This window comes from Synchiropus splendidus, chromosome 7 (genome assembly GCF_027744825.2).
Source record: "Synchiropus splendidus isolate RoL2022-P1 chromosome 7, RoL_Sspl_1.0, whole genome shotgun sequence".
Classification (NCBI taxonomy): domain Eukaryota; kingdom Metazoa; phylum Chordata; class Actinopteri; order Syngnathiformes; family Callionymidae; genus Synchiropus; species Synchiropus splendidus.
Genome location: NC_071340.1, coordinates 9,364,023 through 9,388,631, shown reverse-complemented (window position 1 = coordinate 9,388,631; position 24,609 = coordinate 9,364,023). Strand labels below are relative to the sequence as shown.

General features: G+C 41.6%; 4 protein-coding genes across 7 annotated transcripts in view; 1 reads left to right on the top strand and 3 right to left on the bottom strand.

The window, feature by feature from the left end:
- Nucleotides 1-1,463, top strand: part of LOC128762163 (collagen alpha-1(XXVII) chain B-like) — a 65,563-nt gene extending 64,100 nt beyond the window's left edge. For both annotated transcript variants that reach the window (XM_053870148.1, XM_053870149.1), the window contains one exon: nucleotides 24-1,463. In XM_053870148.1, the coding sequence (XP_053726123.1) occupies nucleotides 24-170 (147 nt within the window). In that variant the 3' untranslated portion in view covers nucleotides 171-1,463. The remainder of the gene's footprint in view (nucleotides 1-23) is intronic.
- On the bottom strand, nucleotides 1-6,605 carry zgc:101858 (uncharacterized protein LOC449555 homolog). Its single transcript, XM_053870150.1, has 8 exons — nucleotides 6,543-6,605; nucleotides 6,269-6,439; nucleotides 4,835-5,013; nucleotides 3,657-3,750; nucleotides 3,525-3,594; nucleotides 3,415-3,451; nucleotides 2,819-2,882; nucleotides 1-2,744 (listed from the first exon to the last, which is right to left on the bottom strand). Exons 1-8 carry the CDS (start codon nucleotides 6,564-6,566, stop codon nucleotides 2,586-2,588), a joined length of 798 nt encoding a protein of 265 aa, XP_053726125.1. The 5' UTR covers nucleotides 6,567-6,605; the 3' UTR covers nucleotides 1-2,585.
- A 543-nt stretch (nucleotides 6,606-7,148) lies between these two features.
- Nucleotides 7,149-9,095, bottom strand: ppil3 (peptidylprolyl isomerase (cyclophilin)-like 3). The gene is made up of 6 exons (XM_053869862.1): nucleotides 9,044-9,095; nucleotides 8,769-8,843; nucleotides 8,132-8,225; nucleotides 7,681-7,748; nucleotides 7,482-7,600; nucleotides 7,149-7,395 (listed from the first exon to the last, which is right to left on the bottom strand). Exons 1-6 carry the CDS (start codon nucleotides 9,044-9,046, stop codon nucleotides 7,269-7,271), a joined length of 486 nt encoding a protein of 161 aa, XP_053725837.1. The 5' UTR covers nucleotides 9,047-9,095; the 3' UTR covers nucleotides 7,149-7,268.
- Nucleotides 9,096-9,733: 638 nt separating this feature from the next.
- lrrc8ab (leucine rich repeat containing 8 VRAC subunit Ab) lies at nucleotides 9,734-21,606 on the bottom strand. 3 transcript variants are annotated; one of them, XM_053869859.1, is made up of 4 exons: nucleotides 19,329-21,606; nucleotides 18,725-18,892; nucleotides 13,936-16,057; nucleotides 9,734-13,166 (listed from the first exon to the last, which is right to left on the bottom strand). In XM_053869859.1, exons 3-4 carry the CDS (start codon nucleotides 16,045-16,047, stop codon nucleotides 12,891-12,893), a joined length of 2,388 nt encoding a protein of 795 aa, XP_053725834.1. In that variant the 5' UTR covers nucleotides 16,048-16,057; nucleotides 18,725-18,892; nucleotides 19,329-21,606; the 3' UTR covers nucleotides 9,734-12,890. The 3 variants fall into 3 exon arrangements, with proteins under 3 accessions (XP_053725834.1, XP_053725833.1, XP_053725835.1); XM_053869858.1 differs by having other exon boundaries at nucleotides 13,936-16,054; XM_053869860.1 differs by lacking the exons at nucleotides 18,725-18,892; nucleotides 19,329-21,606 and adding an exon at nucleotides 16,786-18,691 and having other exon boundaries at nucleotides 13,936-16,054.
- Between the last annotated feature and the right edge of the window lie 3,003 nt (nucleotides 21,607-24,609).

Here is a 24,609-nt window from a genome sequence, read left to right as displayed (position 1 = left end):
TCTGAATCCTTCCCCTCCTCCAGATGAAAGACGGACGCTGGCATCGGACCCGCTTCATCTTCCACACCCAGGACCCAAACCTACTCCCCATCGTGGATGTGACCAACCTACCAAGACCAAGCCCGGGGTCCCGTTACCACCTGGAGGTGGGGCCGGTGTGTTTCCTGTAGGTGCTCCTCAAAGACGGAGAGAACACCTGGATATTCTCAAGAAAAAATGCTCGGACTGCAGACACAGAAGCGAGACTCTGAAAGACTACGGTCAATGTCGGCCCATGGATGACTCGAATAAGCTTCTGTTTTCAGAGACTTGTGAAACAAGACCTGAATGGCCCTGGATTTAGGAAATAATGTATGGATTGCAGGACCACGGTGTACAATATCCCTGCACGGTCTGATCCAGTATCAGTTGCTCAGCGCATAAGCAAAGCAATTATTGTCCCATAAGTGTTTATTTATATCTGTGTGTGTGTCCTGTAAATTGTGATTTAAAGGTGCAATAGTTTTCATCTGCAGCCTCCACAATATCATCATCAGGTGAAACTGTCATTCTGACACTCTCTGTCTTCAGGTTTGTTCCGTCTGAGCCGCCCCAGAGCTGAGAAAACCCACTCACACTACTGCTGTGCCATCATTTTCATGTCAGGTCTGCCACAGAATCTGTCCAGAGACGTGTCAAGAGACGCTACCTCTTCCTGCTCTACACCCCCCGAGTGTGCGCCGCTCCGTAAGTGAGGGAGAGTCTTGGTGCTGCAGTCGACACGACCGATCTTTGTTGGTGCTTTGTAAAGAAAACAAAGGGAAATTTAACAATGTGCTTGTTCAAATCATTAAATTATAAGACAGATCCTTCTCACAGTCTCTATTTGCAGGTTTTCATGCTGCCTCCATTTTGACATTTTGTGTCATTGTAATAAGCTGTTTCTTCTTCTCATCTACTTTTAATGGCAACTACATTAGGACCCTAGTTATGTAGACGTGTTGTGGTCTCAGGTCCAGACCCAAGACCACAACTTTAAGGTCTTGGTTTTGCCATAGAATCTCAGCCAAGCTGGACTGTCTAGACCAACATTTACATGTTAAACTGCAGAAAAATGTAGCATTTTATTTTTGGAAAAAACACCACCTGAATGTTAAGTTTGTGGCCATTAACCAATTGCTGTATTTATATCAGATACTATTTACATTACACTTTTCCTGATTGTGAATGTCAAATCTCCAAACACAAAGCGGCATCGAGGGTCAACTAGAGTGATCTCAAGATTAATGGCAAATTAGACACTTGGGTTGATGGAAATCTTCCTTTAGAGCAGATTGAAAATGACAAATATTTATTCAGCAACCCTAAAATAACTACTCCAAGTCAACTGGGATGGGGACTGATGTCAACGGTGTTTTGTAGTTTAAAAATGACTAAGAGACTCATTGTTCTCCATTCATTTTCACACCATGACTCAGTCATGATGTGCTCCAGACTTCGGACCATGTGTCATGGTCTCGTGATGGGTTCCACAACACGTGCGTGCACGGCTTTATGAAAATCACGTGACTGTGTCGACTCAGCAAAAACGCGCCGAACTGTGTTCATAAGGAAGCGCATCTGTCAGCAGGATGCAACTGCAGAAACAGTCTAATCTCACGGTTCCTTGTGAACGTCTTTGTGGATCGAGGGGGCAGCTCCAAGGGAAACGTAAGCTGTCTGTATGGGACCATTGTGATCTCCTATCGCAGAATAATGTATTTATTTCAATTTTTACCTAGTTTGTCTCAGATTTTCAACTTGTCTTGTTACATTCTAATTCAAATTAATTTCAAGGTATCATTTAATTTAGAAAATTGAAAAACGTTTTTCACATTACGGTACGTGTTCACGTTATTAAAAGATATGGAATAATGAAGACTTAAATGATATTATTATACACAGTAAGTCATCAAATCAGTGTCAGTTCAGTCTGTCAAGAAAGTTGCCCGCAGGGATTTCAAATGTCCAGCAGGTGTCAGTATTCAGTGACACAGTATCAACACTGTCATTGTGTCGAGACACTTTATGATGCTTCATTTACCCATCACTATTGTGGTCTTGACTGCAACACTAGCCACCACTACTTTCCCTCATTTTAACAGGTACTTCAACATCTCTTCCACCTGTCACCTTTGTTTTCATTTAAATTCATTTGTTAGTTATTGAATTTTTTTTTCAAATTTAATCATTTTAATATATTTTTCTAAAGAATACCTTCAGTAATTGTAGTGTCTTTCAAAGTAATAAACTGTAAAAACCAGGATCTTCAAGGAAAATACTTCGGAAACAAGTCCAAGTCAGGCCTGTACTACTTGACACATATGCAAAAGATGGATGCCATTGTCTACCAAGCACAGAAGAACAAATGAGAACTACATTTGGAGATGACATCCATGTTTTCGATTCCATCCACGCTGGGTCCAGTTTAAAGAAGTTGCCGTTTCAATGCCTGAAAACACCAGTTTCCTGAGCACAGAAGGCCTATATGGCACACAATGAATTTACCGACACAGTCCTTTCTTCTAAAAGACTGTGTCGGTAAATTCATTCGCACAGCCACAAACTTATCGAGGACACATGGCATGTCGGCCTCCGTCTACAGGCAGGTTGACCCCAGTGATGAAGCTGGCAGCGTCAGACGCCAGGAAGGCGATGCTGTGGGCGACTTCATCCACCTCTCCTGGACGCCCCAGGGCGTGGGTGATTTTACACTTCTCCAGGAACTGTAGAAGAAGACACGAGTATCCTATATAAACAGGTGTTGTTAGTGTCAGGTAGAGAGCAGACTGGGAAATACCTGCGCGTACTGCGCCTCATCTAGTCCTGCTCTTTTGTGGACTTCAGTCACGATCACACCAGGACTGAGGATGAAAACATTAGTGAGAGAGGAAAGTATGCTCCTGATCTGCGTGAGTAGAAGACATCAGTCCATCGGCCAGAGTATTACGACCAGCTGGCATTTCTTTTGTCTTCATCAGTGAGCATCTCAGAACAGCTCCACATGATCCATGTGTTCAAGCTCAAGTGTTAACAGACCTAGTACCGGTTGATGCTGAATTGAGCATTAAAAGTCAAAGAATAAAACGGTGAAACCTCATAGGCTTTTCTGACTGGGTCCTCTGGAACAACCGGAGGTGAGGTTTAGCTACTGAAACACCAAGTGAGGGCGACTGATGTGCAACAATGAGGGCAAAAACTCTAGAAAATTCCTTGGTTGCATTCAATAAATATGGCTATAGGTATTTCTTAGTTTATACATTGAGGACCATGTTGAAGTAATTTGGGTTTCCAAGTATGTTTGAATGCTGTAACTGACCACTGCCAAAAAGTCTCGACCAACATCAGCCAAGTGTTCATAATCTTATATGATCCGCTGTTTCGAATGAGACGTACCAGACAGAGTTCACTCGGACCTGCTTCGATGCCAGTTCTGAAAGTTGAAAATAAAAAAGTGAGGAACTGACGCGCCCTGTTGTCGTGGCGATTCACTCAACTTCACTCACCAAGCGCAGTGCAGCACGTGAGCTGGTCGATGGCTGACTTGGACATGCAGTACGCCAGAACGCCGGGGAACTAATGAGAGAAAACACTGAATGGAATGAATGGAAGCGAAGAAGAAGAGGCTCGCCACTCACTGATCTCTGACCGTTGACGCTGGACACGTTGACGATGGAGCCTTTGGTCTTTATCAGGTGAGGGACGCAGAGATGAGTCAGATGGAAGACGGACCTGCAGAGCCAACCACAGGGATATCGCGTCTTTGTACGGCTCATAGACAACCACACATCTCCTCAGTAGTCCAGTACAACGGAGCATGAGGGACTCTTCACTTCAGCTGCTGCCCCCGCAACCTGAACTTAGGTTATACACAGGTTATATATGTTCCTGAGAGATGAGGAAGACGAGGGTGTGTACTATTGTTTCCAGACTCTGTGGATTCAACTACAACTACACACATATATATATATATATATATATATATATATATATATATAATAAAAAATATTAAAAAAATAATATATATATTTGCTTTGTACTATTTGCATCAGAGGCAGCTTAACAATTTGAAACAAATGAATCAGTGAACACATCTTTAATAGTGTTTATATTAAAGATACATTGGTGTAGTCCTTCTCAAATAGTGGGGCAGGCACATGTGATACTTTTTTGTCCTACTAAGATAAAGTGTCATTGCACATACACTCGTGATTTTTTTGATGCACTTAAAGTTTTTTCTGTTACAGACAAAAACAATCTTAATAGGATTATTCTTTGTTGTTAATCTATATTACTTTCTTTTTTCTTTTATTTCATGTTAACAAGGATACAATGTTATGCAGGGTGTACTATCATAATTTTATAGACAAATAATACTATTTACAGAGGCGTGGAGAGTTAGTGTCGCAGAAATGTTGAGTATGTTATTTTCATTTTTTTTATGACTGTTTAAAAATACACCGATAATAGTGGCAGTTAACAGTGTTATAATTCAGAATCTCTGCTATAAAGTAGTGCCGTGACAAATTTGGGTGCCTCGAGTGACGCCTTTGTTTTCTTTTTTTCCAAGGTTTCGAGTCAGCTTCTGACACTCCAGCAGCACAGCTAGTTCTCTTAAAGTGGCGAGCTCACAGTGGAGCACCAGTGTTGAACGTTCTGTCTTAACATTCACACTGACATACAAACATGCAAGCTTGTGTCACATTGCATACAAATGCAATACAAAACTATGTCATTTGAATTCACGCAACAAACTAAGCTCACAGGTCGAGGCGTCACTGTCATTTCAAAAGCGGTTTTCAGGGTTAAAACCCACCTGACATTGATGTTCATCACACGGTCGTACTGGGCCAGGTCGGTGGTCTCGATGCTGCCCATCATCAGAATGCCGGCGCTGTTGATGAGAACGTCCAGTCGGCCGAAGTGAGCGATGACTTGCTCCACCGTCTTCTTCACACACTCCTCGTCGGTCAGATCTCCCGGCAGAAGCAGAGGCTGCCAGAGAAAACACATTCTACATTCAACAGATAAATAAATGAGGAAGCAAAAACATAAAAATTAATGGTTCTTCACTTTTATTCTTGCGACTAGATGCTATTGGTCGAAGCAAGCGGCAGCTGAAGGTTAGAAAGAAGCCGACAATTGAGAGCACAATGAATATAAACACACTTTAAACACTGCGAAAAAACAGAGCATTGGATTCATCTACTTCAAACAGGGAGCAAGTTTGCCTCCAGGAGAGACATTAACCTTCACGGCAGAATACAAATCTCTAAAAACACAGCAGCCAGTAGTGAATCTACAATAGCTTGAAAGAGCTTGGTGCATCGTCTGCTTGAACCTCAATATTTACTTTAGATTTAAACAAACAATCACTCGAATAAGAAACACCCATATTGTGGTTTTAACCATCAAATTTATCTTCAATATAAACAAGTACAGTTGCATCAATAATGTGAGGCAGCTGCTCTTTCGTATCGTATGTAGCACTTAAGTTAGAGAAGTCCAAGACCAAGGTTAGACCAAGTCTCCTGTGACCCCTGTTTCCATCCGGGGGGTCAATGCGGATATGGTTGAGGACAATAAATATCTTGGGGTCCTCATAGACAAAAAACTGGACTTGGCTCGGAACACTGAGGCCCTTTACAAAAAAGGGTCAGAGTCCTGTCTTCTTCTTGAGGAGGCTCAGGTCCTTCAACATCTGCGAGACAATGCTGAGGATGTTGCAGATCAACGGTGGCGGACACTAACAGACTCAACACACTCAAAGCTGGTGATGTGGTGGGGGTGAAACTGGACTCCTTGGAGACGGTTATGGAGAGAAGGATGCTCCTGAAACTAAGGAGCATCCTGGACAACATCACCCACCTCCTCCATCAGCTCCTGGTCCAATACAGAAGCACTCAGACCAACAGACTGAGACTACGCAACTCAAAGACTGAGCGCCACAGGAGGTCCTTTCTTCCTGTGGCAATAAAAACGTACAATTCATCTCTGAAAAAACTACTGTGAAGGATTCTTTGGCACGTTTTCTGTTCTTGAACTGCATTTGTTGCATATCGTTTTTGTAAGATCTTTTGTATCACTTTTTTTGCACTTAATAATATTATTTGTTTTAAATTTATTGTGAAACACAATTTCCCTTGGGATTAATAAAATTTTTCTGATTCTGAAATACTGTGGTATTTGCTCGGTGTCAACAACTGCGCAACACAAGCTCCACATGCATCGCCAGAAACGCCCGTGATACCTGCGCAGCGCCAGCTTCAACACACTGCCGGGCCACTTTGTTCAGGTTGTCCACGTCGCGACCATTGAGCGCCAGCAGAGCTCCAAGCTTGGCGAAGAGAACACTGGTCCCTGCACCGATGCCGGAGCTGGCTCCTGTGATCAGGCTCACCTTCCCCCTCAGGGACGACACCTGTGGAACATTGACACAGCTGGACCGTCAGTATGAGCAGTGTCGTCTGTGTTACACTGTGTTCTGAACAGCGATAAGCCATGTCAAGCGCCAGCTAACTTACTTTATAGGCGTCGTCTGAAGCCATAGAGATGAGGCGCGTGTACTCTATGACAGATGCGCCGTCGACTGCGGATGACGTCATCAGCTGGTTGCAAAAGTAGTCAGCTTCCGTGTTAACTGATAGTAGTTTAACAGACCCATCGAGAGTTCAACATATCATCCCATCAGTTATTTCCATTCAACCAAAGCGCAAAGTTGTCGTTACATTCTTGCTGATTAATAAGATATAAATCAAATGAATCAAAATTGAATTAGTTTTCGAATTGTATTTATTTCGAATTCAAAATTAATTCGAAATAAATAACATTGAACTATAACTGAAAGACATGACAGGTAACATAAACATCTGTTACTCTAGTTTTGTTATTGCTTATATGCGCCTTATTCACCTTATTTCCATTCATACAACTTTTTTTTTTTTAACAAAAACACATTTTAAAAGGAACATTTAATTGCACAATATGTCTTACCTGTCACAACAAAAAGAAAAATCAAACATTCAAAACAACCAGTTGACTGATAGACACCTTTTGCAACTTTTATTTGTCCGTCTGGTGCAGGAAATTATGACACAAATGACAAAATATTTGTTAAAAAAAAAGGCATTTATTTACATGGTTCTCCAAGACAAAGATTGTGAATGATACCTGGTACATTTTTTTCTATTAAAATTGTGATCATTCCATTAGTTAAGCCATAATATACGTTTTTTGGCTCTCCTTGTTTTCTAGCCGGCAAAAGGGTTTGCATGAATGGTGACGTCTTTGATCCTGGTTTCAGTTAATGGTCGGAATGTCTTTTCGTTAACCGGCAGTTTCTCCAGTTCGTCCAGTGTTTCAAAGCCATCGATGATCCTGCAAAGCAAGAAAAAAAGGGTGTGATTTGAAGGGACACTGTTCTGACACGCATCTGGCATCATGGCAGGCACACAGTCACGTACTTTCCAAAGACCGTGTACTTCATGTCAAGGTGAGGCTGTTTGGCGTACGTGAAGAAAAACTGCGAGGCGTTTGTGTTCGGCCCGTTGTTTGCCATCGAGACAATACCTCTCACGTTGTGCTATAAAACAAGCCGACAGAAGGCGACAGTCAAAAACAATGAGAGGCAGTTGGAAATGATATCACCGATGACAAGCTCACTTTCAAGTGTTCATTGAACTCATCCTCGAATTTTCGACCCCACATGCTGGTTCCTCCTTTTCCTGTGCCTGGAAGGAGAAAAATGAAAAACAAATGAGGTCTGTGTTTTAAAATTGTTGATTTAAATTATGAAGCAAAATGGAAGAATGACTGTATTTGCTGAATGTATTATACTGTAGGAACAATTGAGTATATCCAAATGAAATACTATAGACAAATAAAAACAAAGCATACATGTTTGGACTGATTTATCAATTCTTTCAGCAATAAATCAGATAATTCAATATTCCCAATAAGAAGGATTGAAAAAAAAATATCCAGCCTAATTTTGTGCTCCATTTTTAAGCAAGAAACCCCCCTTATTCGTCCTTACTCAGAAAGAAAGCCTGCACACACCAAAGCGCTTCACCATCCCAAGTGTTTTTTAAAGAGGAAAGACAAAGCCACCAACCTGTGGGATCTCCAGTTTGAACCATGAAGCCTTTAATATTGCGGTGAAAGATGCAACCATTGTAAAAGCCACTGGCACACAAGGCAAGGAAGTTCTGTGAAGCATAATGCAGTATATTTGTATGAAACACAACATAAAACCAGAACAAAATCATTCTTTGAATACAAAAAAATGAAACAATCTTGACATTTCACACTACAGTAGGGTCAGCCATTGTAGTGAAACAAAACAGAAATATGATCCCTTTATCCACATATTTACATTGTCTGTATTAATGAATGAATGATATATATAAAAGAGAAAAAAAAGTGATGCTCTTCATTAGTAAGTGAAGTAAGAAGATGGACTCCAGTTGGAGGAAACTGTGTCTGGAGTTGGGCAAGTTTTCTTTCCAGACACATCGAGTTACAGAGTGACTGAAATGCCAGTAGACGCGGGTGTAAGAGTGGATATCAGTCAGTGAGTCCTGTGATGGATTGACAGCTGGGACTGACCGCACTCGCTCACGCTCCCGTCGAGGGAATAAGCCGCAATAATAAGGATCACGTTCACAAAGAAATGTGCCATTTCCTCACGACGTCCGGAGCAAAACGTCAACATTGATATGAGCACGGTTTTATTGTTGTAGTTAACATACCTCCGACGACTTTGGGGTCCGTTCACAAAACAATTCAATCTTGATTTCTCCTAGATCTGTGTGAAGCGTGACAGCCTGGAGGACGAGACAGAGAAGCGTCAGAACCTGGCTGAGATACAAAGCAACACACGGATGATGCACACGAACACGGAGCGAGGAACCGTAGCGCACCGGCCAACATAGAACTATATTTTACAACACACTTTATTACAAAAGTGACAGCGAATACATTGGTTTGGAGTAACGTAGTTCAGGAGGTGAGGAGCGAAGTTTACCATTTCAAACAAGGTGCTCAAGCATTCGTGCGTCACACAAAACTGTCCGTCGTGAAACCCGTGTCCAGACTGAAGGTTCCGCGTCTCGTGGCGCCAAATCCAGTTTCAAATGTTTCAACATACTATTTATAATAATAATAATAATAATAATAATAATAATAATAATTATTATTATTATTATTATTTCTAACCTACATGTAATTCCCTCCACCCCTGTTTTTTTTCTCCAAGTATTTATAGTGTCATGAAGTGGGGCTTCCATAATCACAACATTAGTCGCTATTGTGAATAGATCACAATTACATTTTATCAAAAAAGTTCAAGTGACATTTAAGTACAGACTCTGCTTGTTAATACTTGCTATGGCTAATATATTCATTATGAAAACTGAGAACATATTGATTTTAGGTTCACCATGTAAACATATTATAATTTGATTTAAAAAAATAATTCAATAATAATAATTACATTTAAAAAACATCTACTTCAACTTACCCTGTTAAACATTGTGCATGTGCTATTTTGAAAGCTGTATTGAGCATAACTGGCAGATATTGAAGCTTGCATCTTTGGTGCCAGACATAGGAAGGAGCTCAACCTTGTTTCCTTGTTCGACACTGTGATATATCATGATCAGAAAATGTCAGTTGCAGAATGAAACATCCAGATTGCAGAGTGACTTTTGTCAGCTTTTATTGTTAAAAAGATGCATCAAAAAAGTAATAAATCAACTCAAATAATTAACAACATAATGGAATTTCTTGAACAATATTGCAGCCACTCCCATAGAAGTCATGTTCATGCTGCGTTGTGGACAAAATCTACATTTGGCTAAAGAGAAGATTACAGACGTGGATGAGGTGGACATGCATGAGGACGGTCGAAGGAGACGGATTTGTTGTCGGAGCCCGTGGTTCTCACTTGGCGAAGGCCAATGACAGAAGAACACAACATGAAGAGAAATGTGTCTATACATGGTCATTGTTCCAATAAGAGACAGAAGGCAAAACATGAAAACCCTGTGTCGCCCAAAACCAGCTGACATCACTCACAGTGCTCGGAGATTGCTTGAGTGTTGTAGTTGTCTGTACAGGCGGATTCTACTTTACTTGTGTAGATGGAAATCTGCATCACGCTTTCTTTATTTCTCATATCAACACAGAAAACTGGTTATTTATGAGTCGTAATGTGTGTTTTTTTTTTTTTAACCTGCATTCAAAACTGAGGCACTCTGACAACCTCAAACTCTTAAATATGATAACTGCAGTATGACATACCTCCACTTTTTATGCTACTGAAGTTCAACGTGAAGCGCCTTTTCAACACGTATATGAATGAAGCTCATTCCAGTTTATTGCTGTTAATATTGATTACTTGTTCATAGTTGTTCAGTATATTTGCATTTGAAGATTTCGATCTTCAGATTTCTGGTGCAAAGTAAATATGCTCAATAAATATCAACTACTCCTGCATCCATTAGGGATTGAAACTTGTTGCTGTATGAGCAACCTTGGGGCACAATCTAATGAGTTAATGAATAAATATAAATATCAAAGTTGGGTGAAGCTGCTGTTGTACAAAATTGGAAATGTGATAAAGCTAGCAAACACGATTGTTGTGAGCTTCACTACAGCATCTCTCTACTACTGACCTCTGATCTGTGAATGAAGCAATAAGTACTAGGACATTCCAGTGCAAAGAGCCTTTAACTCCACTCTTTCAGTCCATCTGCAAGGCCGCAACAAGCTGTGTCTCAATTATTGTTCTTCTCAACTTGTTTTCTTCCAGCAACTAGCGATTCAGTTTCAACTGAATATGATCACGCTGTAATTTTGGCAATTGTTATTGTCATCCACACAGAAATGGTGGCACAGGCTTCTGTGTCAAAAGAAAATCAGTATCACTTTGGAACAAAAGTTTTAGAACGCAATGCTTCTTTGACAAATATCACTAGGCAAGACAGAACAACAACGTATTTTATAAGAATTAAGAATGTTGTTTTGATGTAGTATGAAAGTCCTACATGGTAAAAAAAAAAAAAGTGGTGATGAACAACACAGTCTGACTGAAATTGGAATGTTAAAAGAAAAACATGTGCAGGTAAACGCCAACAAAATATGAAGGTAATAAAATATATTTATTATTAACATACAAAGAAAAAGTATATGCACATTCCCTGGTTTGCCATGGTGATTGTAATATATTGCAGACATAAATTTCATCAATTTTAATTTGCAAACACTCTATTTACATTCATAATTAAATAATGACTACTTCAATTTAGAGATGCAAAATGCACTCATCGCTGGAGCAAAAGGGAGAACAGTCAGTCCCAACTGACTGTGTGCTAAAAAGGAGCGCTCGTCCTTTTTAGACCTCTGGCTTGTAAAAAGGATTGTCAACTACTGCAGTGTATTCCGGGGCCTCATGTTCAAGCATTTCTTGGTCTGGATGTGGTCCACAAGCCGTAAGTTTGACAGTCAGAGAAAATACTTTTAAACTCATGCTCCGGTGTTGCCAAGTCAGCTAATATAAGGACGCATCAGTTGTTATAGTTCTGTGTGGAGAACAGAGGCGTGATAACAGAGACACAGCCATCATGCGACACATACAGAGGGTTACTGAACAACCCCTAACTGTGATGTCACATTTCTCCGCGACAAGGCGCTGTGTATGACTAACTGTAAACAGTTCAAGCAAACGGTGGTTGTTATGGCACAACATGTTCAAATGGAGCCTTGGCAGGGGATGGAGAGGGTAGTAAGTTTGGATCCTTCTTTCCATTAATGACCAAACAATGCAGCGTATGTTTTTCTAAATTCACCGTGACCACCAAAAAGGATTTGAATAAAGCACAGTCTTACGATTTACATGTGATCATGCCTTCATTTGCAGGCTTCAAATACAGAGGAAACTTGACTGTCATCAGCGGAGGTTGGACTACGACGTAAAACAAACATGAATTCACAATGATTAAATATAGATTATGCTGACTGATGACTTCATTATCTACAATGTTTAAACGTGCAGTGCTCGATGGTGCCGGAGAAATTAGATGCTGCAGACAAAGTGCCGACTCATCAGCATCACTGTGGTTCTCAAACTTGACAAAAAGTCTCTCTGTGCATCATCTGAATTTTAAGAGACTGATCAGAACTAAACAGTTAAATTTCACCAAAATAGCAAGTCAGCATAAATACGTAGGGAACCTGGACCAAAGGCAGTTTTGTATCTACAAGTGCAAAGCCTTCTCACACAGGATGAACTTGTTTTTCTGCGTATAAATCTCCTTATCCATGACCACATAAGATAAAAGCAACGGTTTCTGTTACAATCATTGTAACGGATTCATTCACAAGAATCCGCGCTGAACCCTTTCAGTAAAATTTCCATCAGTTATTGAACTGAATCTATTTCAAACCAAGTCCAGAAGCCCAGTAAATTACAAATGAACAGAGGGCGATGTGAACAATCCGACCCGATTGGATTCCCTCTTCCCTACAACAATTCAGGTCAAATTGGTTTTCAAACATCGATTTCCTCCAAGTCAGAGTTCTGTTTACTCATGAACATCACCGCAGAGCAGCAGAAGGGAACGTGAACACAACCTACTTATGGCGATGGCACTGTGTGGTGATTGTTCGAAAGAATCACTTCTGTGTTTGAAAGTTATCTGCTTTAAGAAAATCAACTCAACTGTTCAGGACAAGACGAACCAAAAGCAGCTGGAAAGATTTGGCTTACGCCGGTCTCTTTACACCCAACCTCACAAGTGACTGCGTGACTGCGTTGGTGCCACTTCCTGACCGACGGACGAAGGTTCGCTCGCGTCCGAACTCTGTTTTGTTCACACCGGCTCTTTGTCCACCTTCCACAACTGTTCCTTCACCTCGGAGGGCAGCGTGTTGAAGAGGTCCTCCTCCACGATCAGACCGGTTCTCTTGAGCTGCCTGCACTCGCCCAGCTCCACCGGTAGACACTCCAGATGGTTCCCTCTCAGCTCCAGCTGCTTCAGAGCAGTCAGTTCACCGAAGCGAGACGGAAGGGTCTGCAGGCAATTGTTCCCCAAGTTCAAAGTGCGGAGCTTCTTGCACTGGAACAACTCATTTGGCAGACTTTCAATCTGCAGGTAGATGATATAAAGAGGTTTGTGAGTGCAAGTGAAACATTTGCAGTTTGGGACTAACAGCTGATGATTCAAATGAGCAAAGAAAAACTCACAACAAAATGATCAGTGGGATTAAAAACCATTGAGCAACCACACAAATTTTTAAATGAGCAAATGAAGATCTGACTTTCAATCGTCTCTGTTGATATTATGAAATAATCTTCTGAATAAAAGGGAAGTGGACCGACTTCAATAATACTTAGTAGCATATTTACCAGGGAAAGAGTTGCGATGGCACCTAATAAATTCAGGACTATCCTGCCCATCTGCTGCACACAAAACACAATAAACCCAGTTCCTGGTACGACTTGCCAACAATTTGAGGTCAGTTTCACCGACACATCTACAACTGTCAGGACTCACTAGCATGGTCTTCTTTTGGCGCACACTGTGCCAAATGAAAGTCAAAAGTATTCCATCAAGATTAGACTCTGCGAAGACTATCAGCACCGAGGAACTATGTCAAGTGAAAGTGGACTTCAGAGATCTAACGCAAGTATAGATGTATGCAGCCATTTTATGAATCACTATCACAGAAAAATCAATACAGATAGATGAATCAATACTTCTCCAGCCATAGAGAACGTATTATCATCAACGTGCTGTAAACATATTTTCCTAAATCTACCACAGAACATCAGAGCGGGGACTGAACTAAGAGTAACACAGCCTTGACTATAAACCCTTCCATGAGCAACATTAAGCCTCGCTGCTGGATACTCACTCTGTTGGCCGTCACCGCCAGGTACTGGAGATTCTCGAGAAAGCCGATGTCGGCTGGGATGTCGGTCAGGTTGTTGTGACTCAGATCCAGGAAGCGAAGCTTTTTGCAAAGAAACAACTGGCTGGGAATCTTCTCAATCTTGTTCCTGTTCAGGTAGAGTTTCTCCAGGTTGACCAGCGTGCCGATCTGGATGGGGATGTAGGCTATTTGGTTGTACCAGAGTTTGAGGCAGACTAGCCTGTGAAGGTGCTGGAAACATATGATCTCCTCAATGGTCTGCAGGTTGTTGTCCTTGAGATCGATCTCCTGCAAATTGTGCAAGCTGAAAATAGAGTGAGGGATGCGCTCCAGATCGCAGCAAATGAGCTCGAGTTCAGTGAGGTTCACCATCTTCTTCAGGCTGTTGAGCACTATGAGCTTTGTGCCTTCATTGTTAATGGAGAGCTTTTGAAGGTGCAGGCCCACGTCAGTCACAACCTGAGGCAGCTTGGTCAGATTGCTCTTTAGACGAAGGACTTTGAGCCGCTTAAGCTCTCGCAGCCCATCGATTACAATGTAACGGTTGTTATCAGCGCTGAGATTCCCAGTCAAATGGAGCTGACTGAGGTTTTTTAGACTATAAATCCACAGAGGAATCTCTTTGATGTCGGTGAACCTGATGTGCAGAGACTTCAAATTCTCCCGCAGAAACGCTAATGCCGGAGCTTCTATTTTGGCAGGCGTGTGGTACAGCCACATCTCTCTCAGGTTTGACAGCTGTGCGATAGTCGGGGGGATCGTCACATCTGGAATGAGCTCTAGCTTTAGCACCTCTAACTCCGTCAAGTCGAACACGGTGTCTGGAATTCCGCTGAGCGTGTAAAGGTGCAGCTCCAGTTTGTCCTGAGAGTTCTTGGTGATCCTCTGTCGGAGCTTGTCAAGCGTCCACTCATTATTGAGGTTAAGTTGTCTCAACTTATTTTCGCTGACCTCCGACAGGAACACAGCGAAGCGCTTGGAGTAGAGGGGGTCATACTGATCGATCATGTGCAACATGAAGGCAAAGTCGTTCTTAACGTCCGGTATGTCACTGTAGCTGCTCTCCTCCCGTATGGACTCGAAGGAATACTTCTTGAGCGAGCGCCGGAGCATCCAGCAGAGGGTGTACATGCAGATCAAACCGTACACAACCACTAAGCTAATGTAGAAACATGCCAAGATTTTAAAAAGGGTCGCAAGTGGATGAGCACAACGGTAAACACTGTAGCCCGTCAGGCTCTCGATGTTGACCGAGCAGTCGACACTGAATTTTATGTCATTGACATAATAGCCGGTGTAGCAGATGATCAAAATGAACTTTATGACTTTGATAATAGTCTGCCGTATATACAATTTGTACACAATGTCTCCTTCTTCCACATGGATGCGGAACTTTTTCACTTTTTCAAACAGAGCTTTCGCCTGTTCCCCCTCCTTTTTATCCAAAACTCCTGTTTCTGTTCGATCCACGATGCCCTGCTCCAAGCGGCTCTTTGTCCTGTGGAGCATGGGAACACTCGCCTCCACGTCCTCGCTGATAACAGACTCTTTGTGGTCCATCGAGCCGTTCATTTTCATCGGCTTTGGATCGCTCTCTTCGACCACCGTTTCTGACAGCGCTCGGGTCGTCCACGGGGAGTCGAAGCATTTCAACAAGATGGAGACAAAATGTTCCAGTTTCGAACTAGTCCGAGGGAATTTGAACCAAAAGTTGCTGCAGGCCAGGAATATAAGTGTGTGGAGTAGAACTAGGTAGGGGAAGTACTTGGCAAACCAGTGCAATCTTGTTTCATAACAGACTGCATCCACATAGTTGTACTGGTGGCGATCCAGATAATACTGGATTCCCCGCGGCTCCCAGAACAGGGATGCGGATAAGGTGGAGTTGAAGTTCTTCTTGCAGGTCTGATTGACCACCCACTTGCAGGGCAAGCAGATCATCTTGTCCTGGGTGACCTGCAGCGTCCCCCCAAACACGGAGATCATCAGCATGACGATGGAGATGTAGTCTGTGAACACGTCCCACCATGGTTTCAGGATTCGGTAAGCTGGCTGTGTGTCCACAAAGTACCGCAGTTCGGTGATGGGGATCATTGTTTATCTGCTGGGACAAAAAGTACAGACACAACGTTTAACAAATCATGCGCTACATCTGCAACAACTTTCCTCACATTTACTTTGGAATCCATATTTAAATAGCCTGCATGTAAACATGTAAATAAAAAATAACCGAGTGAGTTAAGCGAAGTCACTTCCTGAGAAGTACAACAAACACACTGTCAGCAGTCACTTTGTGCTGCTCGGAAAAGAGACACTGGACTTCTGGAAAATCTCTTCTCCGCTCATCTCCTCAGAAGAGCTTGTGCATCACAGTCGACAAAACTCATGCAGGAGAAGTTTGGGCAAACCTAGTTTAAGACAGTCACTCTGTCACAAAAGCAGGAGATTACTTTATAATATAAAACATGTTCAACCATGATTTGTAGCATCCACTTAAACTCACTTCTAAGTCTTTCTTCCACTACATGCCTTGAAAAAGGGACCTACTTGTAAGCTTTTACTGTACAATGCACACTTTCTGACAGCAAAAAAAGAGAGAGCAGTAATATTCAATACTGACAAGGTCAGGAAGTTGTTGCAATGGAATGCTATGATGTTACGTAACTGTACTTTAACACTTAATTCTGACCCTGTTATACAGTTAAATTAATAGATGCAGCGGTGAAGCATTCTCTTTGGCTCACTAGTATAAAACGCTGCACTGCCTTGTGCAACAATGCTATACCATTTATACTGAACAGGCAAGGTCAAAAAGGGCCGACAGGGACTTACATTCATGCTTAGCAGCAACTTAGAGGCTCCATTTCCTGTATGCGTCTAGCTTTCCCTCAAATTCTCGAGGAAACTAAACAACAGCTGAACCACAATCTCCTGTGGTGTACCATTAAAATGTGGAGCCAGCCACCTCTACCTTGCTCCTCAGCCATTGAGCCAAGACAAGTACAGTGGTCTGAACTCTGGACAACCGTTTCTGTCAAAAAGGCTGTCTTTAAAAAAAAAAAAAAGGACAGCCTCATAAATGCACCTGTATGACATCATTTTCTTACAGACATCACAAAGCTTCTTTTAAATATGTATGATCATTTGCAGCTAGTCGGGGCACTCTGACCGGACAATGATACCAATGGACAGCAAGGTGAGACGCTGATAAATTACTTGACTAATATGTCATTTGATAAATCATATTGTACTACATGGTAGCATTTGCGATCTGATTTTGCAAAAACTAAACACTGCAATACAAGCAAGACTTAAAGTTCTAGCAAATAAACAATGGCTAGAGCAACAAAGTCTCTGTAATTCAAATGTATTAAAGAAAAAAAAAAAAGAATTTCCATAATCCATAATTTGCCAAGTGATAACAACTGGTAAACAACGCTGGTAACATTTTAACTGATACCAATTTTAGCCTAGACACAGTGCAGCAAGATCCAAGCAGCAATTACGGCAGCAGTAACAGCACAGGGCTCTTCAGCTATTAACTTTAACACATAAATGAAGATGCCAAATAAAAAGGAAGAGTTAAGACGTACATGCAGACAATGACCCACCATTGGAGATTGTGCAGAGTAAGCAAATTATCTAGCTGAAGAAACAAGCCTGGTAAAATCTTTCGGTAAAAATTTCTCAACAAAAACAATGTGTCACACTATTGTGACCTGATTCAGGAAGCATTCCAAGACAGTCAGTGACATTTTTTTTTGCTCATTAAAACTAGTTACAAAAGGAACAACATGCAGTTCAGATATTGTGTTGAAAGTGAACAGAGGTGTTGCTTGTAAATAATATGTTATACACAAGGGGGGTCAAACTGGATTCAAAAAGGAAAGTGTGGTTGCAGGTTTTCGTTCCAACCAAATCAACTGACACCTGATAGGTTGAACTGCGTGCACCAGACCAGTCGGACTGAAAACCTGCAACCACACCACACAGCCCTTTTGGCATCCAGTCTGACAACTGTGTCATACATCCACCCAATCATGATGCATATTTGGAACAAATAGAATGATAAATTAGCAAAGATTTGAAAGTTTTGAAATATTTATACTCACAACTGATAGTTGAGATAAAATCCATAACTCCACACAATAGGATGTAGGACTATCCACGTTTTACCAGCATGCAGCACATTAGAGAAAGATGGACCACCTAGATTGAAGTTCCAGACTTGCATGTATTCGACACACCCACAAGTGTTAGCTCAAGAGGTCATTTTTCTAAAGATGATGTTCCGTTTTGGCTTCTTTAACCAATGCAACACGACTGCCAAAAGAAGCCACCTTGCCCCTTGCTCCCTATTCATAGCCATTTCCTTCACTAATACTCCAAGTATTGTCTGTTGGGGCCTTGAGAGGCACCACCCCCAGTCTGCAGGAGAAGATCCTGTTTACCTTACAGACACTGTCTCCATCCAGTTGTCTCTCTCTGGAATACACCAATCACCTTTTGTACAGCCACCTCCCACTCGCACCGACACAGCCACATTTACACAGCAGAAGCGTGGCGCTGGCATTCATCTCAGCTTGTACTGAGTTAGGAAACTGTGGAGACAAGGAGTCAAGAAGACGCCTGTCTGGTCTGCGGCCAAACAAGCCTATTTAGACTGGCTCAACTTCAGAACATTTTTTTTTTTACATGAGACAGCGACCCCATAAAGACTGTCTGGCTTTTGTCTCAGAAACAATCAGCTCAAGAGAATGACATAACTGACCGGTTCGAGGATGTTATCTGAACTCCAGTGTCGGATGCTGCTGGTGGAGAACAAGCCACTCTTTGTGTGTCCATGAGTCTTCTAGGAGCAGCTCCAATCTCGGTGCCATGAGTTTCACGAACTGTTAAGGAAAAGGGGACCTGGGGGAAACTGGTTCGAGCCGTTTTCCTGCACAGGTCATCAGAAATAACAAGGGCTGGTTAATAATTCATTTTCATTTGGACAGGACGAACAATAGCGGGTGGTTTCAGATAAGTTAGGACATTTTGAAACAGATATTCATCATGACCTGGTGTCCATCAGTTTATTATTATTAACAATAAACTGTATTTGGCATCAAGCATGATCGCTGACAAAGCGTCTCAGCAAGATGTCGACACTGCTCGTTTCACAATTGCGAAATGACATTCACACATCTGTTAGCATTTACACACACCAAGAGTCGTGTCCGTTCGTAGTCAACACAGCAACATTAACGAGCTTAGCTAGCTACGCCGTTGTTTAGCTTCAAGCTAACCCGGCTCTTCATGCCAGCTGCTACTTTATCGCACTATATACCAAACCTTTCGACTCGAAAAGACTGAAATGAAAATGTTCAACTTACTACATTCGGTAGTTTGTTATATGAATCCAGTGCCTTTTTAAAATAGTAAAATGCTAACAGTTCGCCTGCTAGCTGTTGTTTTCCCCACCAGCGTCGCGTCAGTTTCCCCTCCGAACCAAAGGGGGCGTTAACGGCAGAGGATAGTGAGCGCGCACTTCCTGTTCGGAGCTGGAGGATGTGCATGTTGCTGGGAGCAGCCGGTTTTATGCAAGAAACAATTTGAAACTTTTGATTCTTCCTCTTGAGATGATGAACGTTTTACGACTCGTCTACTCATCCAGATCTGCCTGGCGACGGACGTGTCAATCCGGGTTTCAGACTGTTACCTGTCCTGTCAGTAGTTTTTCAAATGGACCACTGAAGGACACTTGTCATAATAAGGAGAAACGCGGTGTAGCTTTTAGTCGTCGTCTCGTTTCTGTGAGGGATCTTTGCACGGGGCGCGTTGACATGAACTGCTGGAATTGTCATCATCCTCGGGACAGAACTCCTGCGTTCTTCTGTCTTTCCTGTAAAGTTGTCCAACCCCCCGATGAACACTTGAATTACTTCAAGATCATGGATTGGTAAGGGTTTATCCACCTTTCAAACTCGAAATGTGTATGTGAACTTTCAGCTTTTCCATGTGATGATTCAAAGGTAACTGCTTGTTTTGGATTTAAACCTCACGCCATCCGTATTATTTTCCTGCAGTGGCCAGTACCTGTCAGAAATCAACATAGAATGAAAGGCAAATATGCTACAGTTCCACACCTGCAGAGCAGACACAGTTATGTTTTATCATTTTATCATCTTGTTTTTCTGTGACACCTTTACAATCCAAATTGTCAAAGTTACTCAATAGTCATAATAATGCATGTAACATGTACATAAATGAATGTAGCTGTTGCATGTGTCTTCAAAGTAGTTTATGGTTCAGGAACAGTATTAATATACCCTTCTATTAATGAAGTTAATCGCCCCTCGTGTTTGGGAGTTCAACATTTTTACTCCTGCTGTTGGAATTCTCATTAGACTGAAGGTGGTCTGAGCGCATCATGGGGGAAATTCTCTCACAATCTGAGTTCAACAAGATTAAATGGCCATTGAATATTGTTATTATTTGCTTGTTTGTGATGCATACAAGTTCTTGGTAGTTTCTGTATTTGTGATTCTATAAGCAGGTCATTTGCAACATGCAGTGCAGCATCAATACTGGATCATGGTTCCAACATTGCAAATCCTCACTTTGCTTATTGTTTTATCTGCCATGCAAACATGTAACTAGGTTGTTCTGTCAGAGGGCCTTATTGTGTTATTTCCTTTTCTCTTCATTTATTGCTGTCTGATAATCTCTGTAATGTTAAAGTGTCACCTTGAAGACACACACTGGCTTACCTTCTATTTGTATGCCTTTTTCCAGTGAACGAAACTTCACACTGAACACTCAGAAATTGCAAAAAACGTACCTGCAGCTGCAGCGACTTCTTCACCCTGACAACTTCAGCCAAAAATCACTGGTGAGCAAAGACCGATACTGCATGTGTGGTTGAACTTGGAGATGTTTCTGATTGACAATCTTGTTTACTTTGGATTCACTATTGCAGTATAGATATTTTGGTTTCAAAATCTCATGAATAAGAAGGTGGATGAAAGTTCACAAAAAATTAATGAATGAATTATCCCTTCTAATATTATACATTAGGATTTGAAGAATGTTTTTTTTATGTAAGCATAAAGTAATGTGTGACTTTGATGAAGTTAAATCTTCAGTAATTGATCCACAGAATAAAATTAATACAGAGACAACGTGATATTGTTAAGCTTAAAGAAAGAGCTGGGCAAAAAATTGAAGCGCTTTCCAGAAAGTGGATCGATGTTCCTATTTTCCCACTCATTTTGCGTCTGATTGAGAAATAAGATTGCGGTTACATGACCCAAGAGATATCATAAGCAGCTCAGCCATCGAAAGGGAACTTAAAATAGACCTGCGGCTTAGCTGTTGCAGGCATTGTTTTTGGGCCCTTGCACCATGAATGTGTTCTTTAGAAGTTTGTACTGTTGCTGCAAAATAAGTTGTGTGGCGATGCGAAAATCATATATAGTAACATATTTTTGTTGAAATACTATCATTAACCATGGTACCATTTATTTGACTCAAAAGCATTCTTTTCTATCGACAAATTCATCTTCTACTTCTTTAGTTTGGCATTTCCCATCAGGGGTCGACTGAGTAAGTCAGCCGTCTCTACCTATTTGTAGCATCCACTGAGTCGGGTCTGTATGCCTTCGTGTATTGCATCCTACCCATCTAAACCAGGGGCTTCAAACTTGTGGCCCATGGGACATTTGCGGCCCTCAGTATCCAGTTTTGTGGCCTGCCAATAGGTGCCCAATTTCAGCCTGAGAGTGACCCCCACAGAAAGGCACCCCCAAAAGTGAGATGTACACACCAGAACAATCAGTACATTGGAGGCACCTTCATTACAGTGCACCGTTTCTGACAGCGCTCGGGTCGTCCACGGGGAGTCGAAGCATTTCAACAAGATGGAGACAAAATGTTCCAGTTTCGAACTAGTCCGAGGGAATTTGAACCAAAAGTTGCTGCAGGCCAGGAATATAAGTGTGTGGAGTAGAACTAGGTAGGGGAAGTACTTGGCAAACCAGTGCAATCTTGTTTCATAACAGACTGCATCCACATAGTTGTACTGGTGGCGATCCAGATAATACTGGATTCCCCGCGGCTCCCAGAACAGGGATGCGGATAAGGTGGAGTTGAAGTTCTTCTTGCAGGTCTGATTGACCACCCACTTGCAGGGCAAGCAGATCATCTTGTCCTGGGTGACCTGCAGCGTCCCCCCAAACACGGAGATCATCAGCATGACGATGGAGATGTAGTCTGTGAACACGTCCCACCATGGTTTCAGGATTCGGTAAGCTGGCTGTGTGTCCACAAAGTACCGCAGTTCGGTGATGGGGATCATTGTTTATCTGCTGGGACAAAAAGTACAGACACAACGTTTAACAAATCATGCGCTACATCTGCAACAACTTTCCTCACATTTACTTTGGAATCCATATTTAAATAGCCTGCATGTAAACATGTAAATAAAAAATAACCGAGTGAGTTAAGCGAAGTCACTTCCTGAGAAGTACAACAAACACACTGTCAGCAGTCACTTTGTGCTGCTCGGAAAAGAGACACTGGACTTCTGGAAAATCTCTTCTCCGCTCATCTCCTCAGAAGAGCTTGTGCATCACAGTCGACAAAACTCATGCAGGAGAAGTTTGGGCAAACCTAGTTTAAGACAGTCACTCTGTCACAAAAGCAGGAGATTACTTTATAATATAAAACATGTTCAACCATGATTTGTAGCATCCACTTAAACTCACTTCTAAGTCTTTCTTCCACTACATGCCTTGAAAAAGGGACCTACTTGTAAGCTTTTACTGTACAATGCACACTTTCTGACAGCAAAAAAAGAGAGAGCAGTAATATTCAATACTGACAAGGTCAGGAAGTTGTTGCAATGGAATGCTATGATGTTACGTAACTGTACTTTAACACTTAATTCTGACCCTGTTATACAGTTAAATTAATAGATGCAGCGGTGAAGCATTCTCTTTGGCTCACTAGTATAAAACGCTGCACTGCCTTGTGCAACAATGCTATACCATTTATACTGAACAGGCAAGGTCAAAAAGGGCCGACAGGGACTTACATTCATGCTTAGCAGCAACTTAGAGGCTCCATTTCCTGTATGCGTCTAGCTTTCCCTCAAATTCTCGAGGAAACTAAACAACAGCTGAACCACAATCTCCTGTGGTGTACCATTAAAATGTGGAGCCAGCCACCTCTACCTTGCTCCTCAGCCATTGAGCCAAGACAAGTACAGTGGTCTGAACTCTGGACAACCGTTTCTGTCAAAAAGGCTGTCTTTAAAAAAAAAAAAAAGGACAGCCTCATAAATGCACCTGTATGACATCATTTTCTTACAGACATCACAAAGCTTCTTTTAAATATGTATGATCATTTGCAGCTAGTCGGGGCACTCTGACCGGACAATGATACCAATGGACAGCAAGGTGAGACGCTGATAAATTACTTGACTAATATGTCATTTGATAAATCATATTGTACTACATGGTAGCATTTGCGATCTGATTTTGCAAAAACTAAACACTGCAATACAAGCAAGACTTAAAGTTCTAGCAAATAAACAATGGCTAGAGCAACAAAGTCTCTGTAATTCAAATGTATTAAAGAAAAAAAAAAAAGAATTTCCATAATCCATAATTTGCCAAGTGATAACAACTGGTAAACAACGCTGGTAACATTTTAACTGATACCAATTTTAGCCTAGACACAGTGCAGCAAGATCCAAGCAGCAATTACGGCAGCAGTAACAGCACAGGGCTCTTCAGCTATTAACTTTAACACATAAATGAAGATGCCAAATAAAAAGGAAGAGTTAAGACGTACATGCAGACAATGACCCACCATTGGAGATTGTGCAGAGTAAGCAAATTATCTAGCTGAAGAAACAAGCCTGGTAAAATCTTTCGGTAAAAATTTCTCAACAAAAACAATGTGTCACACTATTGTGACCTGATTCAGGAAGCATTCCAAGACAGTCAGTGACATTTTTTTTTGCTCATTAAAACTAGTTACAAAAGGAACAACATGCAGTTCAGATATTGTGTTGAAAGTGAACAGAGGTGTTGCTTGTAAATAATATGTTATACACAAGGGGGGTCAAACTGGATTCAAAAAGGAAAGTGTGGTTGCAGGTTTTCGTTCCAACCAAATCAACTGACACCTGATAGGTTGAACTGCGTGCACCAGACCAGTCGGACTGAAAACCTGCAACCACACCACACAGCCCTTTTGGCATCCAGTCTGACAACTGTGTCATACATCCACCCAATCATGATGCATATTTGGAACAAATAGAATGATAAATTAGCAAAGATTTGAAAGTTTTGAAATATTTATACTCACAACTGATAGTTGAGATAAAATCCATAACTCCACACAATAGGATGTAGGACTATCCACGTTTTACCAGCATGCAGCACATTAGAGAAAGATGGACCACCTAGATTGAAGTTCCAGACTTGCATGTATTCGACACACCCACAAGTGTTAGCTCAAGAGGTCATTTTTCTAAAGATGATGTTCCGTTTTGGCTTCTTTAACCAATGCAACACGACTGCCAAAAGAAGCCACCTTGCCCCTTGCTCCCTATTCATAGCCATTTCCTTCACTAATACTCCAAGTATTGTCTGTTGGGGCCTTGAG